General features: G+C 47.3%; 2 protein-coding genes across 2 annotated transcripts; both read left to right on the top strand.

The window, feature by feature from the left end:
* The first annotated feature begins 4391 nt into the window (after nt 1–4391).
* On the top strand, nt 4392–7256 carry LOC128346472 (multicilin-like). The gene is made up of 3 exons (XM_053299843.1): nt 4392–4825; nt 5632–5713; nt 6736–7256. The coding sequence occupies exons 1-3, from the start codon at nt 4718–4720 to the stop codon at nt 7032–7034; spliced, it is 489 nt and encodes a 162-aa protein (XP_053155818.1). The 5' UTR covers nt 4392–4717; the 3' UTR covers nt 7035–7256.
* Nucleotides 7257–8592: 1336 nt separating this feature from the next.
* LOC128346471 (multicilin-like) lies at nt 8593–13327 on the top strand. Its single transcript, XM_053299842.1, has 5 exons — nt 8593–8785; nt 8886–8958; nt 10017–10231; nt 11105–11215; nt 12905–13327. The coding sequence occupies exons 1-5, from the start codon at nt 8732–8734 to the stop codon at nt 13325–13327; spliced, it is 876 nt and encodes a 291-aa protein (XP_053155817.1). The 5' UTR covers nt 8593–8731.
* The last annotated feature ends 1971 nt before the right edge of the window (nt 13328–15298 follow it).

The raw sequence follows: 15298 nt of genomic DNA, 5'->3' as shown, positions 1-15298 counted from the left end.
GTATGAATAGAGTTTGTATCACAGCAGGGATTCAGGAAGACTAGAATAATTATGTACAACACAAAAGACTTCTATATAATTACAGTTTAACCAGGACAATAAACACATCCATTATTAGCCTTTCTTCTGCACCTAGAAGTTTATATTACCCGCTATTTTGTTAGTGTCAAATTTGTTTAAATGTGTTGATTTTATTGTGGCTATGCAAGATGGTAATCTGTTTAATGTTAGTGGTCCTACATTTTCAGCTAGTAATATGCATTAAAAAGAGTTATTAAATGTAAAAACAGAAACAACTTCTGTTAAGAATGGAAGGTGGCATTTCCTTTACAAAAATAAGAGAATTGTGCCAGTCAACAACAAAAATGATTTAAAATATCCACAAGTGTGACAAAGGACTATTCCTAATCTGACCTGAGCTGCTTCAGCTCTTCCTCGTGAAAATCCTCCAAAGGAAGATAGTTTTTTCTTTCTTTTTTTGTACTGTTTCCAATCCCACCAGAGTGGAAATACAACTAACCCTTCCCCTGTCTGCTCCACCCTATAAATTAATATATCCGTACTAAGCAGAAGAAAATCCTCCCTCTTGGGTCTCCAAGGAAGATCTAAGGGGGCCCGCCGAAGTGCTTTACTTTGTCAAAAGCTCAGTTCAGCTACACTCCTGAGACTGCAGGAGAACATAAGGCCAACGGAAGGAAATTAGGTGGCAAAGTCCTGCAGCAAAAACCTGTGCTTTGACACTCGTTCATTTGCATCACAATGCAGCTACAACAGCAGTGGGATTCATGGAAGAGCTCACACTTCATGTGGTAAATGTTATACCACAGGAACTCTAGCGGTACTTCTTTAAATCCAAGGACACAGGCAGCTTGTTGCACTTTCTTTATAACATGCCTTAGAGGTTCTGTTTGTGTCTGAACTAGGGCCAATGGGAGATTTCCTCCCAGAAGAAATAGCAGCCATGGTGTATGTGCGTGAGTTGCTGATCCAAATCAGAACCATGGCATGGGGAAAGCTGCATTAAAGCTCCCTTTCCTCAGCCCCATAGTCCTGATCTTGAACACCCCCACCACCGTTATTTACCTTCGAAAAAAACAAGCACAGAGGGTTAAGTTTTGCATTCAACCTAAGGTATAATTTAACCAAATTACACCTTGCATCAAACACAAAGCTTGACCCTCCTTCTGATCCCCATTTCGGCACACATAGACACTCCCTAACGGATTTGTTTGCTGTATTTCTCACTACAGTGCATTGTAGAATGTGGGTGATGGACAGCTTGTAATGAAAACCGTGCATGGCTTTCTTCTGGAGATGCTCATCTACTGCACTGGGCTTAAATAGCTCTCTCCATTCTGTGTTCCATTAATCCACCATCTGTTCCTGGTCATCAGTCAACTCTTTAGAACAGGCTCATTTGCCCATGCCAGGTTGGAGTGTGGGGAGAGCTAGGAAAACCCTGCTCTGGGTGGTTCCTTCCCATAGCACACTGAGCCCCTGGGCTCTCCCAGGCTTAGTAGCTGGCAATGGCTAGCAGCTCCTCCTAGCCTCCCCATCCATGAATGGGAGAAATCTCCAGCAGGGTGGTAGCAGCTCTTCCCACCCTCTCCACTGGCAGATGGAGAAAATCTTTGCAGGTGGTAGCAGCTTCCCCTTGCAGAGGAAGAGCAAGAGCAGCTACCACTGCACCCAGCCCTTATTCATCATTGTGGATGGAGGGTGGGAAGAAGAAGAGATACCACTACTGCCAAGTCCCTCATCACTGTAAGGGTGGGCGGCGGGGGGGGGGGGGGCTCTCTTTCAGCCCTATCTTGGAGATGCCAGTGAGGGAACTCGGAACCTTCTGCATGCAAGCATGCAGATGATGCTCTTCTCAGATCAGCAGCCCCATCCCCAAGGGGAATATCTTACAGCGCTCATATTCATATGTAGTCTCCCAGTCAAATGCAGACCAGGGCAGACCCTGCTTAGCAAAAGTGACAATTCATGCTTGCTACCACAAGACCGACCACCTTAAAGTGGTGCAGCGGGGAAATGCTTGACTAACAAGCAGGAGGTTGCCGTTTCGAATCCCCGCTGATATGTTTCCCAGAAACACCTCTACTGGGCAGCAGCAATATAGGAAGATGCAGAAAGGCATCATCTCACACTGCTCAGGAGGAGGCAATGGTAAACCCCTCCTGTATTCTTCCAAATAAAATCACAGGCCTCTGTGGGCTCCAGGAGTCAAAATCAACTTGACGGCACACTTTACTGTTACTCTACCACAAGACCAGCTCTCCTCCTGTATTGCATTGCGTCATCGCAGGGGAGGGTGGGAGAAGGAGGCACTGCTCCTGGTCTTGGTAGCACTAGCACTGGGAGGTCTTCTTCCCACCCTCCACCTATTGGCAAACAGGGATGGGATGCAGTGGCAGCTCCTCTTCCTCTCATCTTCCAAGGGTAGGAGGAGCTGCTACCACTACCAAGGATTCCATTCATTTCCAAGTGGGGCAGATTTGGAAGAGCTACTGGTGGTGGCCCACTGGTAAACCTGGGGGTGGGTGTTGTGGGCCTTTGAAAGAAAGCCCATTGGTCAAAGAAGAGAGCAGGAAGACTGCCACATAAGTCTCTTGGCCAAGAGTCCAAGAGACACAAGTCTCTTGGCCAGCCATCAGCTCCTCCTTTCACCTTCCCCATTGGCCAGGGGGAGCATCTCCTAGGCAGAGGCAGCCTGAGGTATTCATATCTGAGAGGGGATTTGCACTTGGATCTCCCAACTTCTAAGCCCTGTTCACTCATACAACGCTTATGCACATGTTATGTTGAACGCTGGTACAGCAGTACACTTCCTATTTATACCACATATTTGAGGGGCCTGTACCCAGGTTCACTTTTAACATGAACACAGGTACAGTCATTCACACAAACACATATGTGAGTGTTCAGACATGCAGACATGTGTACACTCATACAACACTATTTATTTATTTGTTTGTTCAATTTTTACACCGCCTTTCATAATGCATCTCAAGGCGGTTTACAAAAGTAAAAATGCAATAAAATCCCATAAGAGTTTCATTTAAAACCTTAAAATCAGTGAGACAGTAGAAAACATAAAACACCAAAAATACCAAAACAAAAAAACCCACCCCTAAAAAAGATAAACAGGAGAGCTGAGAGGCCTGTCAGTCAGGGGTAAAAGCCTGAACAAATAAATGGGTCTTTGTTTTTTTAAAAAAACAGCCACAGCTGTCAAGGAATGGATATTCATTGGGAGCACATTCCAGAGCCTGGGGGCAAAAACAGAGAAGGTCCCATCTGAATCAGGTTCTAGACTGACACTCTAACCACTAGAGCACACTGTGATCTCTCTCTCTCTCATATATAGACACCTCTACAAATGAGGTAGTAGAACTGGCTGTACACTTCAGACTGTAAGTGGGGGATTTCTGAGCCCATTTCCATGTAAATACTACCAGCAAATAGTAGCTGACAGGATGAGGGAAATTACTCAAAGTAATCCCATTGAAATGAAAAGGACAGGTTAGGCCCTCTTCCTGCTGTGCTGCTAGCTTTCTGCTTGGAGGAAGACTTTTCCAGGCAACAGCATTCAAACCATGTGGCCTCTCCTCTGCAGTCTAGTCCCATTCGTCCACCACAGGAAGCAGCTTCTTCACGACCCCCCCTATTCTGCTGCCTGCACGGCCAGTCACTCTCTCTCAGGCTAGCCTGCCTTACCGGGTTGTTGTGAGAATAAAACACCATGTATGCCTTGCCTACACTGACACTTTTGAACTTTGGTGCTGGAGAAGATTTTTGAGGATACCATGGACAGCCAGGAAAACCAACCAATGGATCACAGAACAAATCAACCCAGAATTTTCACTCGAGGCCCAAATGGTGCGAAGATCCAGCTCCCTTGAGAAGTCCCTAACGCTGGGAAAAGTTGAAGGGAAGGGAAGAAGAGGACGACTAGCAGCAAGGGGGATGGACTGGGATATGATGACAACAACGAATGCACCACTGAGCGACTTTAAAGGCCAAACTGAAGACAGATCATCCTGGAGAGAATCTATCTATGTGGTCGCTAAGAGTCGACACCGACTTGACGGCACTTAATCAATCAATCAATCAATCACGCCTTGAGCTCCTTGGAAGACAGGCGGGATACAAATGTGTAAACACATGTATGTACATAGACAGACACATACATATCTCCCAAATGCCTAGGCCAAGCGGCTTGAGAGAGAAGCACACGCTCAAAGGCTGCGCTGCGCCCCACCCTTGGGAACAGGCTCTGGAGCTGAGGGGCCAACCCTTGGCGCAAAGGAAGCCCCGACCGACCCGCTCCCATTGGACTCTGGGGAATTCAGCCCAACGAGCTCTCCTCTCGCCGTCCGTTGGTGGCGGCGCCAATGTGCAGGGAAAAGGCGCAATTTGGTGCGTGGGCTCCTACGGACAGCAACGGCGGTGGCGGCTGCCGCCGGTCTAGTCCCGGGGAAGAGGACTGGAAGAGGAGGGGCCGCGGAGGCTGGGCTCCCCTGTTGCCAGGCTGGCGTGTGCCAAGGCGAAGGCGCCACCTCTGGCGCTCAACTGACAGCCGGCCCGCCTCCCCTCGGCTCTCCCTCCTCCCCAGGGAGGCTGTGGGACTCCCCTCAAGTGTGGCCAGACAGACCCAGCCCAGCCAGCCGATCGCCGCGTCCTCCCTCGGCAGTCGGCCGGGCGAGAAAGCGCGATGCAAAACCGCGGAGGCGGCAGGCAAGCCTTTGGCAGCCTCTGCCCCAATAGGGTGCACGATCTGGCCGAGCGGCTGGCCAAAAAGCCGGGCAAAGTAGAGAAGAAGGTGCGTGTGGGCGGGAATGGGAGCTGCGGGAGCCGGAGAAGCGAGCCGCGCCGTGTCTCGCCTGGCCAGCCTCACTCAGCGACTCTGGCTGCTGCGGTGGGGATGGAAATCGCTTGCGCTTTGGCGTGAGGCAGGCAGCGTCGCCCAGTGGTTATGGCAGTGCACATTGCGGACCACTAGGGGCTTCCTATTCTACAGGAAGTTATCCCCCCCCCCCGCCCCGGGATGTGGGCACTAGAAGATGGGAATAAGAAGGGAAAGAGTGTGCCTCTGAGCACATGCAGAGTTCTTTGCCCACGGAATAGTGACCACTAGCCTCTTTTCATCTAGGATGAGAGGAAAGAGCCTCCAGGGCAAAGGTGGTGATTTTAAAGGAAACGTGAGCCCGGCACCTCTCATTTGGGAAACCCTGACCAAATTGAACCAAACGAGACGTGATTTTAAATATGTCCTGATTGTTTATTTTGACGCCCTTGCTGTACACACTGAAGTATGTTCGCTCAGAAGGAAGCTCCTCTGAGCTGGATGGGATTTGCATCCAATTATGCACATGCATAGGATTGCAGATGGATCAAGTCTTGTATCCGTTTTCCTAGCTTATTATTCAGTGATCAGCCACAGACAGCAACGTTCGGTCCTAAAGGTGGGCGCATGCAAAAGGCTACGCAGCCTGACCCTATACAGGTTTACTCAGGAATAAGTCCCACCGAGTTTAATGGGGCTTACCGCCAAATCATGTGCCCAGAAGAGCGCAGCCTTAGCCTCTCCTATGCATAACGTTTTTGCTTGTAATTGTTCGCCGGCAGGTGCCACGGAAGACCCACACCACCAGAAGCAACAACCCAGTTGCCATTTATAACGATCCATCTCCGGACTCTGTAGATTTAGGTGAGTTCGGTTTGAACAATCCTCAATTTTGAGACAAATTATTTGGTTGAGGAGAGGCGATGGTCAGCTTTGTTCGGGACTTTGGCTTACAGAAGCAGAGGGAGGTAGCTACCCCGGAATAGCTAATTCGGAATAGGAACATAGGAAGCTGCTTTATACCGAGTCAAACCATTGGCACCTCTCGCACAGTATGGTCTACAACACTGACTGGCAACGGCTTCTCCAGGGTTGCAGGAAGGAGTCTTTCCCAGCCCTACCTGGAGATGCCAGGGATTGAACCTGGGGGCTTCTGCTCTTCCACTGGGCTATGGCCCCGTTCCCAAACAACTGCTTCATAGAATAGGAAGCTGCCTTACACCGAGTCAGACCATCGGTCCCTCTAGTTCAATATTGTCTGCACTGACTCTAGTTCAGTATTGACTGCACTGCACTGAGGAGAGGAGAGCTGGTCTCGTAGTAGCAAGCATGACTTGTCCCCTTAGCTAAGCAGGGTCCATCCTGGTTGCATTTTGAAAGGGAGACTAGAAGTGTGAGCACTGAAAGATATTCCCCTTAGGGGATGGAGCCGCTCTGGGAAGAGCAGAAGGTTTCAAGTTCCCTCCCTGGCTCCTCCAAGATAGAGCTGAGAGAGATTCCTGCCTGCAACCTTGGAGAAGCCGCTGCCAGTCTGTGTAGACAATACTGAGCAAGATGGACCAATGGTCTGACTCAGTATATGGCAGCTTCCTATGTTCCTAGCAGCTCCCTCAAACACCCACCCTTTCCAGGGGTGCAGGCAGAGGGAAAGCTGCTTGAGGAGCAACTCCTCACTCAAACTGGGGAGGGGGGGGAGAAGAAAAACCCTTTGAAGGGGAGAAATATGTTTTGGGGTTGAAGGTTTGGCAGGAAGAGAGGTCAGTAAAATGAGGGAGCTCTCTTCAAATGCTTGGGGTGGTGGAATTTGCACCCTGGCCTGGCCCTTCCAGCCTTTGCAACAAGCTTCATGGTGTTCTTCCATTGACCTGTCCCTTTTCCCCTTATAGCGTTTGCTACGATCGACTGGCAAGACTTAGCCGACTGCACCTCAGTCTTTCAGCAGGAGGTTTCTAGAGACAATACCACCCAGCAGGTAACTGACAGGCCACTCCTGCCAAGTCCCTGCAGGACAGACTTGGCCGCTGCTTTCTTTGCTAGGCACCAAGCTCGCATGCGGGCAGCGTTCGCAAGACCCGAAGTACCCCTGCAGGGGTTATTTAGGAGCCAGTGCCTGTCACCAGGAGCAAGTACTCTTCAAAGAGAAGCCGGGTACTTAACTTTCCCTAAAGTGGAGAAGTGGCAGTAGTAGTGCGATTCGGGATCTTTCTCCTGCGAGCAGCTATTACCTTGAATATGAAGAGTGAAAAGTCTGATCCTCAACCATTTGCTGCTGTTTGGATCGGAAAGTGGAATCACCTCGGAATAAGTGGGTTGAAAAGATCTCACATTGCGCGTTAGAATGTATCTGAGATTCAGCTCAGTTTGGAAAGTGTGATTTTTTAAAAATAAATGTGTTTAATCATTTTAATTCAGTTGTTTGGGCGTGGGCTTCATCTACAACCGTTGTGATCACAAGGATGAGGAGAAATGTGTTAGATTTCGTTATGCTGATTTAAACTGGACTCCCCCGCGCCCCACCAAGTGGATCTCAGCTTACGTTTAGCCAGCATGGTGTAGTTCAGCGGCTCCCAATCTTCTTCGGTCCCGGCCCCGGGTGTTGCTGGGCTACAACTCCCATCGCTCCAAGCCACAATGGCCGAACCGTTATTGTTGGGCATGATAGGAGTTGTAGTTCATCTTGTTGATAAGCCTTTTGCAGTTGGACCAAGGAGGCAACTGGCTTCCTAGTTCTGCCTAGCAATAATGGAAAATCAATGGATGATTTTCAGCTCCCTTGAAGGCCCGGGTATGATAAACAAATTATGATTAACAAAGGTGCAATGCACCTGCCTTTCAAGGTAATCATAATAAAACCCCTACTCAAGATTCCACCAAAGGAAAACTCTTCTTCCCTTCATTGGTTCTGGGTGGCCAAAGTGGTGACACTTTCAACTTTCCAGAATAGTTAGTTTCAGAGGTTCATTTCCTAACATGAGAAGTGGTTGTCAGCCACTCTCATTCACCGAGCAGCGAGAGGCAAATGAAGCAGGACATCAGTGCTTCCCTTGCGCAAGAGATATATGTGCCTTTCTTCGGAATGTTTCTTTGGATGGAGTGAGAAAACCACTGCTCCCCATTATTCTATAGGCTCCAGCTCCACCTCTTTTGAAAATGCAGCCCATATTTACTCAAAACTAAGCTTTAGAGTTCAAGGACGCTTATCCCAGGACATTGTGCGTCGATCGGGTCGAAGTTTTACTTCAGTCCGAGTGAGTCACATTGTTCTCATTGTGGGCCTTACGGCCTGTAAACGTTCTTAGGATCGCACTGCGCGTCTCTCAGATACTACCTGTGGTGAAACTGAAAGTTGGAAGGAACATCTACGAAATTAGGCCTATTACACTGTATCCTGAAGCTGGTGTTGATAAATCCCTTTAAACTCAAATTTAGGAGGAGGTACTCCACAAACCAGTTAAATCTATGTGACGGCTGGCGGCAGCGAGCCAGTTCTAAGTGCAAGTGCACTGACCGGCAGTGAAATTTGGAAACGCCACCACCCGCTGCTAAGGTCTCCCTTCTGTCCGGAGGTGGAAGGGCGTGGCCAAGATGTTGCTCCTCTGGTTAAAACTTCCATCAGGACTAGAGGAATGCTCAGCTCGGAGGACTATGATTGGCTCATGTGACTAGCCAATGGGGTCGTGTTAAGGGGAAGCCGGGTAGCAGGAGACAAGCGCCGCCGCCGGCGGTGTTCACTTGGGGCGGGCAGTGGCTCGGTCTAGGAGGATGCTCGTGCTTGTTCTCTGTGTTGGAAACACCTTTGGCGATTGAGCTTTTCTTTCGTCCTTAGCTTCCAGGGTGTAGAAAACAAGCACCTCTTGCTTACATACCGGCTTTCCCTTCGCTATGGCAGTGCAGGCTTGCCGCCTCCACTGTCTGGCATGGCCAATGGATTTGCAGGTGCGCCCGTAAAATTACCGTGCCGAGGAAAAGGCTGAACCCAGAACTTGCAGGCACCAGAAGGGATTCTTAACCGCTGCACTTCTTTTGTGTATTTCAGAGTCCCTGCTTGCAATCGGAGCCCGATTTTGATTTCCAGGAATTTCGCGACGTTGTGGACAGCTTCATATCCGGCAAGTATATGCGGAGTTCAGGATCGCATTTAGTTCCATACCAAAGGGATGTGAGTGAGAATGCGCTTTGATGTCTAGAATGGGCCGTCACCGGGGTTAAATAAATTTTAGTCGATTAATCGTACCGGTTTTTCCTTGCTAACTGACCAAAGACAGGGGCACCTTTAGAGTGCCGGACTAGGACCGAGGAGACCCGAGTTCAAATCCGCATTCAGCCATGATACTTGCTGGGTGACTCTGGGCCAGTCACTTCTCTCTCAGCCTAACCTACTTCACGGGGTTGTTGTGAGGAGAAACTTAAGTATGTAGTACACCACTCTGTGCTCCTTGGAGGAAGAGTGGGATATAAATTGTACACCACCCAGAGCCTCTGGATGGGATAGTTTATAAATGTAACAAAATAAATAACTAATTGATTTAATTAATTAAGTGAAGATTATCATATTTAGTAGGGGAAGAGCAACTGGCCCTATCCAACCCCTAACACAGCATCCCTCTAGTGGTTGTTGCTGGTGTCTAGCTTATGTTTCTTCCTAGACTGTGAACCCTGGGGACAGGAAACCATCATGTATGTTTGTTTTAATATAAAACCATTTTGATAACTTTTCCTGAAAAACAGTATAGTGTATTTACCTGAATCCAAGACCAAATCCCCCCCACCAGATAATTGATGTTAGGAATTGGGGGGGGGGGTTTAAATTCAGAGCCCTCCTCTGTATAGAAATACAGGTATAATCTGCATCTAACCAATATTTTTAAAGGGAGTTGTCTTTAAGTTCAAAAGTTGTCTTCTATTTGGGTAAATACAGTATAAGTATTCATAGCTGATCTATTAATTGAGCCTGAATACATCTGCATGTGAATAAAGGATATTCTAAAGACAAAGGTGTGATTTGTTTGTTTGTTTGTTTGTTTGTTTTTGGGAAACCCAGAGGTGAGACCTGTAGGCAAATAGTCTTCTTCCATGGCTGCTTCCCAGCAAGTGATAGATAAGAGGAGTGCAGTCAACTGTCTATTGACTAGCTGTCTAATTTGATTTGTAATGGTTTCTGCTCTAGATCCCTCTTCCCTGATGCCTCCTCTGCTGGACTCTGTTGATTTTTCTTTTCCTGTGGATGATGAGAAACCCTTCAGCCCCTGCATTCATCAGCCTGCACAGGATGATCCCCTCTCACAAATGACTGTAGAAATCTCTTCTACTGAGCAGTATTGGAAAGACTTGGCAGATCATAACCAGAAAGCCCTGGGGGATGCACTGGTGGAAAACAATCAGGTATGACAGCAGAGTGAGCATGCGGCAAATCACATTCCAGCAACCACCCTGGGTGGTTACTTACCATTAAGCCACAAGCCACTTAAGAGAAAAGTGTCTGGCTTTAATCTGAATGGCACTCAGAAAGAAAGAAAGCTTGCTTGTATGCTTGAAAGCAAGTTGAATAGTTTCAGCGGTCAAATGAAATTATTCTGAGCCACAGGTACTATCCCACTTCTGTGAATGGAGCGAAAGTCAAATAATTAACTGGGCTCTGGACTGAGCTGTCATTCTGCAAGCCTTTGGTTTTTTTAGATTAGTTCAACAGTAGATTTGCGGTCTTGGAGCCAAACAAGATGATGCATCTATTGCATTGTTGGTGAACTTGATTTTTCAAATGTAAATGGTAAATAGCACACCACAGAGGGACCCAATCTGGTGTGGAGGACTTCCCACATTTTGCAGGACTTAACTAAGGTGATTGGCTAGATGCACCAAATGTTCTATGGTCAACAGCAGAAAATGCAAAGTAAAATAAATGAGTTTGATATGACAGCAGGGCAACTGCATGAACCAATGTGTGCAAACCAAGCTTTCCTCTAGGGCAGATCTGCACAACTTGTGCACATCGTTCAGTTTGTTAGATCACTATTTTTGGTGGCCTTATACTTGTTCCTTACCTGCTTATGAATGCAAAAGCAAGTGGGTTGTCAAGAGCTTGGCAGACCACCACGTGTGCCTGGAGGGATTCATTTGGCATAGGAGGCCATGAGTTGTGTTGCTATTATTATTAATAATAATATACTGCCTGACTCCAAAGGGTCTAGGCTCTAGTGACTTCCTCCTGAATGAAAATCCACTAGGACTTCAAATTGGCACTTTCTCTCTCCGCAGCTCCAGGTGACACTAACTCAAAAGCAGGAAGAGATTGCTTCCCTGAGAGAAAGAAATATCCAACTCAAGGAACTGGCTAGTCAAGCCAAGCAGCTAGCTTCTGTGCTGGATGTGAGTGCTAAGGGATCTTTCCCAGTGGCTAGCTTCATCTTCATTGTGTGTCTGGAAGCTTCATCTACTGACATTGGTGATGTTGCACAGGGGGTGATGGGAACTCACTCTGCACGTGCTCAGAGGTGCACTCTTCTTCATATGAAGGGCACTGAATAAGGCTTTCCAGGGTGGAACTCTGGTTAGTCTGGTCATTCCATAACTGTCTGTGCTTTTAGTAGATGGTCCCCTAGCACAGGGGTTCCCAACCTTGGGTCCCTGGACATCACTGGACTACAACTCCCATCAGTGGTCAGCTGTTGTGGCTGGGATGATGGGAGTTGTGGTCCAGCAACATCTGGTGGCCCCTGGAACGCTGACAACCCCGGCAGGGGAACCCTCAGGCAAGCTAGCGCACCTGGCTGCAGAAGGCAGGGCCAGAGCTTCACCTCTCCCTCAGCCTTGTCTTTGCTGGCCTCCCCAGCAGGGAGAGGGTAGAAAGGAGAGGGATACTGCCTACCTGCTGCAAGTGGAGATAGCAGGGGCGCAATTATAATAGGGCAAGGGGAGACAGTTGTCTGGGGGCCCACTGCCTTGCCCCCGCCCAGAGGCAAGTCACATGACTGACTCCCCCACCTGGGCTTCCTTCAGTTGTATTCATCCTCCAAAACTGATGTGAATGTTAAGACCTGGAGCTACCAGAAGAGCATGTCTTTCTCTAGTGCCATTAAATGGCTTGCATCGTCTATTGTGGCACATAGGTTTTATATATATATGAGAGCCAGCGTGGTGTAGTGGTTAGAGTGCTGGGCTAGGACCGAGGAGACCAGAGTTCAAATCCCCATTCAGCCATGAAACTAGCTCTGGGCCGGTCACTTCTTTCTCAGCCTAACCTACTTCACAGGGTTGTTGTGAAAGAGAAACTTAAGTATGTAGTGCACCACTCTGAGCTCCTTGGAGGAAGAGCGGGATATAAATGTAATAAAATAATTTTATATATATATATATATATATATATATATATATATATATATATATATATATTACTATGTTTTTGTTACCACTATTCAGCCTCATTTAAGATTTCTTTTCTTCATGAGCTGAGCTTCAGTGAGGGGTGGCATTTTAAAGTCTTGTCTCTGGGCCTACTCCAACCTTGCTACGCCCCTGGGAGATAGACTGGTGCCTGAAGGGAGGTCGGACCAAAGGGACCTCCTGGGAAGAAGATGGACATCAGTCTGTGTGACAGCCTAGCCTACTTGCTGGAGGGCCATGAAGGAACAAACCCCAAAGGACATGAGGAGAAAGCAGAAGGAGAACCCCAAGGGCCCAGGGAGTGAGGCATCCCCTCACTCCCATTCATTTTAAATAAATGTTATTGCAAGGCAAGCCTGACTAAGTCAGCACTACTTATGGAGGCCAGGTCCCGGTCTAGCCTTCTTAATGCAGAGCTACCCCACACAGAGGAAGGAGGACCTTACAGGGCTCATGGTTTAGAACCTCTGCTCTAGAAACTAGTGGTTAACCGTGGAAGTCCTGTGTTGTTTTCCTTTGGAAGCATGAGGGCTTCTGGTAGCTTCTACCGTAGGGGGTGCTGTTGGTTCAAAAACGTGAATTACGCCCTCTCCAGAGTAGTACAGTAAGTGGTCTGCTCAGTGAATGATTTACAGTGCTTAGGTGTGTGTGTGTCTTGGGTTTTTCCCCTGACAGAAGCTGATGATCCCTCAGTGCAAAGGCAGCACAGAATTCTCCCCCACCAGTGGCCCCAACAAGAGAAGCCTCGTGCAGATGACTGTCGCTGAGCAAGAGGAGGATGCGGAAGTGGATGAAATTTTGCGGGAAATATCCAACAAATGCAATGCAGCCTTGCAGTCCATTGACGAAAACAGAGGTCCCAAGCGCCCTCGTGGAGAGAGTGAAGGCATCCGCATGCATGGAGCTTTCCGTGGACTGCAGACCTGTAGCAGCCACAGCTCCCTGGACCTGAGTGGCAGTGAGCTCGAGGAAGGGGTCTCCTTCAGGACATCCATCAAGGAACACTGTAACATCCGGACTCTGGCCTTCCCTCAAGGCAATGCATTTACTGTCAGGACAGCTTCTGGGGGCTATAAATTTAGATGGGTCCCCAGCTAATTAAAGGGAGAAATGATCAGCTAACTACACTCGCCTCACCTTGCAGTGACTTCCTGCCAAAGCACAGTTTGTGTTCACACTTAGTGCTGCTTCTTCCACTGTGGGCATTTCCCAATGTCACTTGGTTCACGTCAGTTGGCTGTCTGTCAGTAACAGAGTTGCTCCGATATAGTTAGAAGCGAAGGCTGCCTCCTTCCCACTCCCATCAACACAAGTAAAATTGGGGGAACATTTTGGGATTCATTATATCTTGTTATCCTGTCTAGATACTCAAATTGCTTAAACCAACTGATGTTAAACTTTGTAAAATGATCTCTCCAAAGCATACGGCAGTGTCCCAAAGCACTGGGAAGAGCAGAAGGTTCCAAGTTCCCTCCCTGGCTTCTCCAAGATAGGACAAGATTTTTTTTAATTGAACCAACAAACTACCAAAGCATACAGTACGTTGCCAGGGCTGAGAGAGATTCCTGCCTGCAACCTTGGAGAAGCTGCTGCCAGTCTGTGAAGACAATACTGAGCAAGATAGACCAATGGTCTGACTCAGTATATGGCAGTTTCCTGTGTTCCTAGGTAAAGCAGTAACTGAAGGATATATTTTTGTCCTTTCTAATGTATGTTTGTCAGTGAGAGGGAGAATAGCTGAATACATATATATTGGATTGGATATTTAAGACCAGATAGAGCCTTTGTGACAAATTCTGGAAATTCAGTGTTCTTTAAATATTTCCAGTCGGCCTACAGCCTATGCAGGAGATGGTAGAGACCTAGAAACTTTATAGCAGACTTGTACATAGTGGCAAGAGACCAAACAGGGGAGCTTTTGTAGACCAGAAGATAATTGGCTGGTACTCTTTCTTTTTTTAGGCTCCTCCTAATGTGGTTCAAATGATTGGTATATGTGTAGCATATGGTTTGGTAAGCATTTTTGTGGGCTAGAAACTTGTGTAGATTTATTTGCTAGACTCTTGTGATCACCAGTTTTGCTATATTTTCTTGTACATGTCATGATTAATTATGTTGCAACTCTCTACTTTACATAATAGAAAGTTGTTTGAAGGATACAGCCCCTCCATCTTCTCCAAAATGTGTTTCTAACAGACCCAATATTCTCTCTAAATAGGAAGAGCTGTGAAGGATTCAGTCTTCTATCTAGGGAAGATGAGGCTATGATGCTGCTATTACTTTGGGGATAAGGATGAGGAAAATACGTCCTTAGGGAAATCTTCTATGAAGGATCAGTATAAAGGGATTTTCCTGGTGACAAGTAGGAAGAGTAGCAAGGGGGGAAGGGAGGAAGGAATCCTTAGTAGTCTTTCTTACAAGTACATTCCATTGGAAAGTCTAAGTGTGCTAAGATTTGTAGACTCAGGCGATTCTAGCACATAATCTGAGCCTATAGGGTGCAGCCCCCTTCTTTTAGCTCTGAAAGTCTGAGTCTAGTTGACACCTGGATGGGAGAAGAACCCTGAGTTCTGCTGTGGGGAAAACATGTGAGAATTGTATTATTTTTTACATTTATATCCCGCTTTTCCTCCAAGGAGCCCAGAGCGGTGTACTACATACTTAAGTTTCTCTTTTACAACAACCTTGTGAAGTAGGTTAGACTGAGAGAGAAGTGACTGGCCCAGAGTCACCCAGCAAGTATCATGGCTGAATGGGGATTTGAACTCTGGTCTCCCTGGTCCTAGTCCAGCACTCTAACTTGTAATAATAATATAATAATAATAATATAATTTTAATTATTAGAACAAGTGTCCCTTCCTCTGGAGGAAAAGAATTGTTGGATTCAACCCACTGCTCCAATAGAAGCATTGCTTCTCTTCAGTTGAGTTCTTTGCAGTGATTGAACAAAACTCAATCTCTTCATTGTTTCACACACTGACTGGATACTTCCTCACTGGAATTCAATTAAGAAAGAGAAAAGCACTTTCATGAGATCTGAGGACAAGAGCTGGTCTTGGGGTAGCAAGC

Source organism: Hemicordylus capensis, chromosome 2 (assembly GCF_027244095.1).
Source record: "Hemicordylus capensis ecotype Gifberg chromosome 2, rHemCap1.1.pri, whole genome shotgun sequence".
Taxonomy (NCBI): domain Eukaryota; kingdom Metazoa; phylum Chordata; class Lepidosauria; order Squamata; family Cordylidae; genus Hemicordylus; species Hemicordylus capensis.
This window is presented reverse-complemented; position numbering and strand designations above follow the sequence as displayed.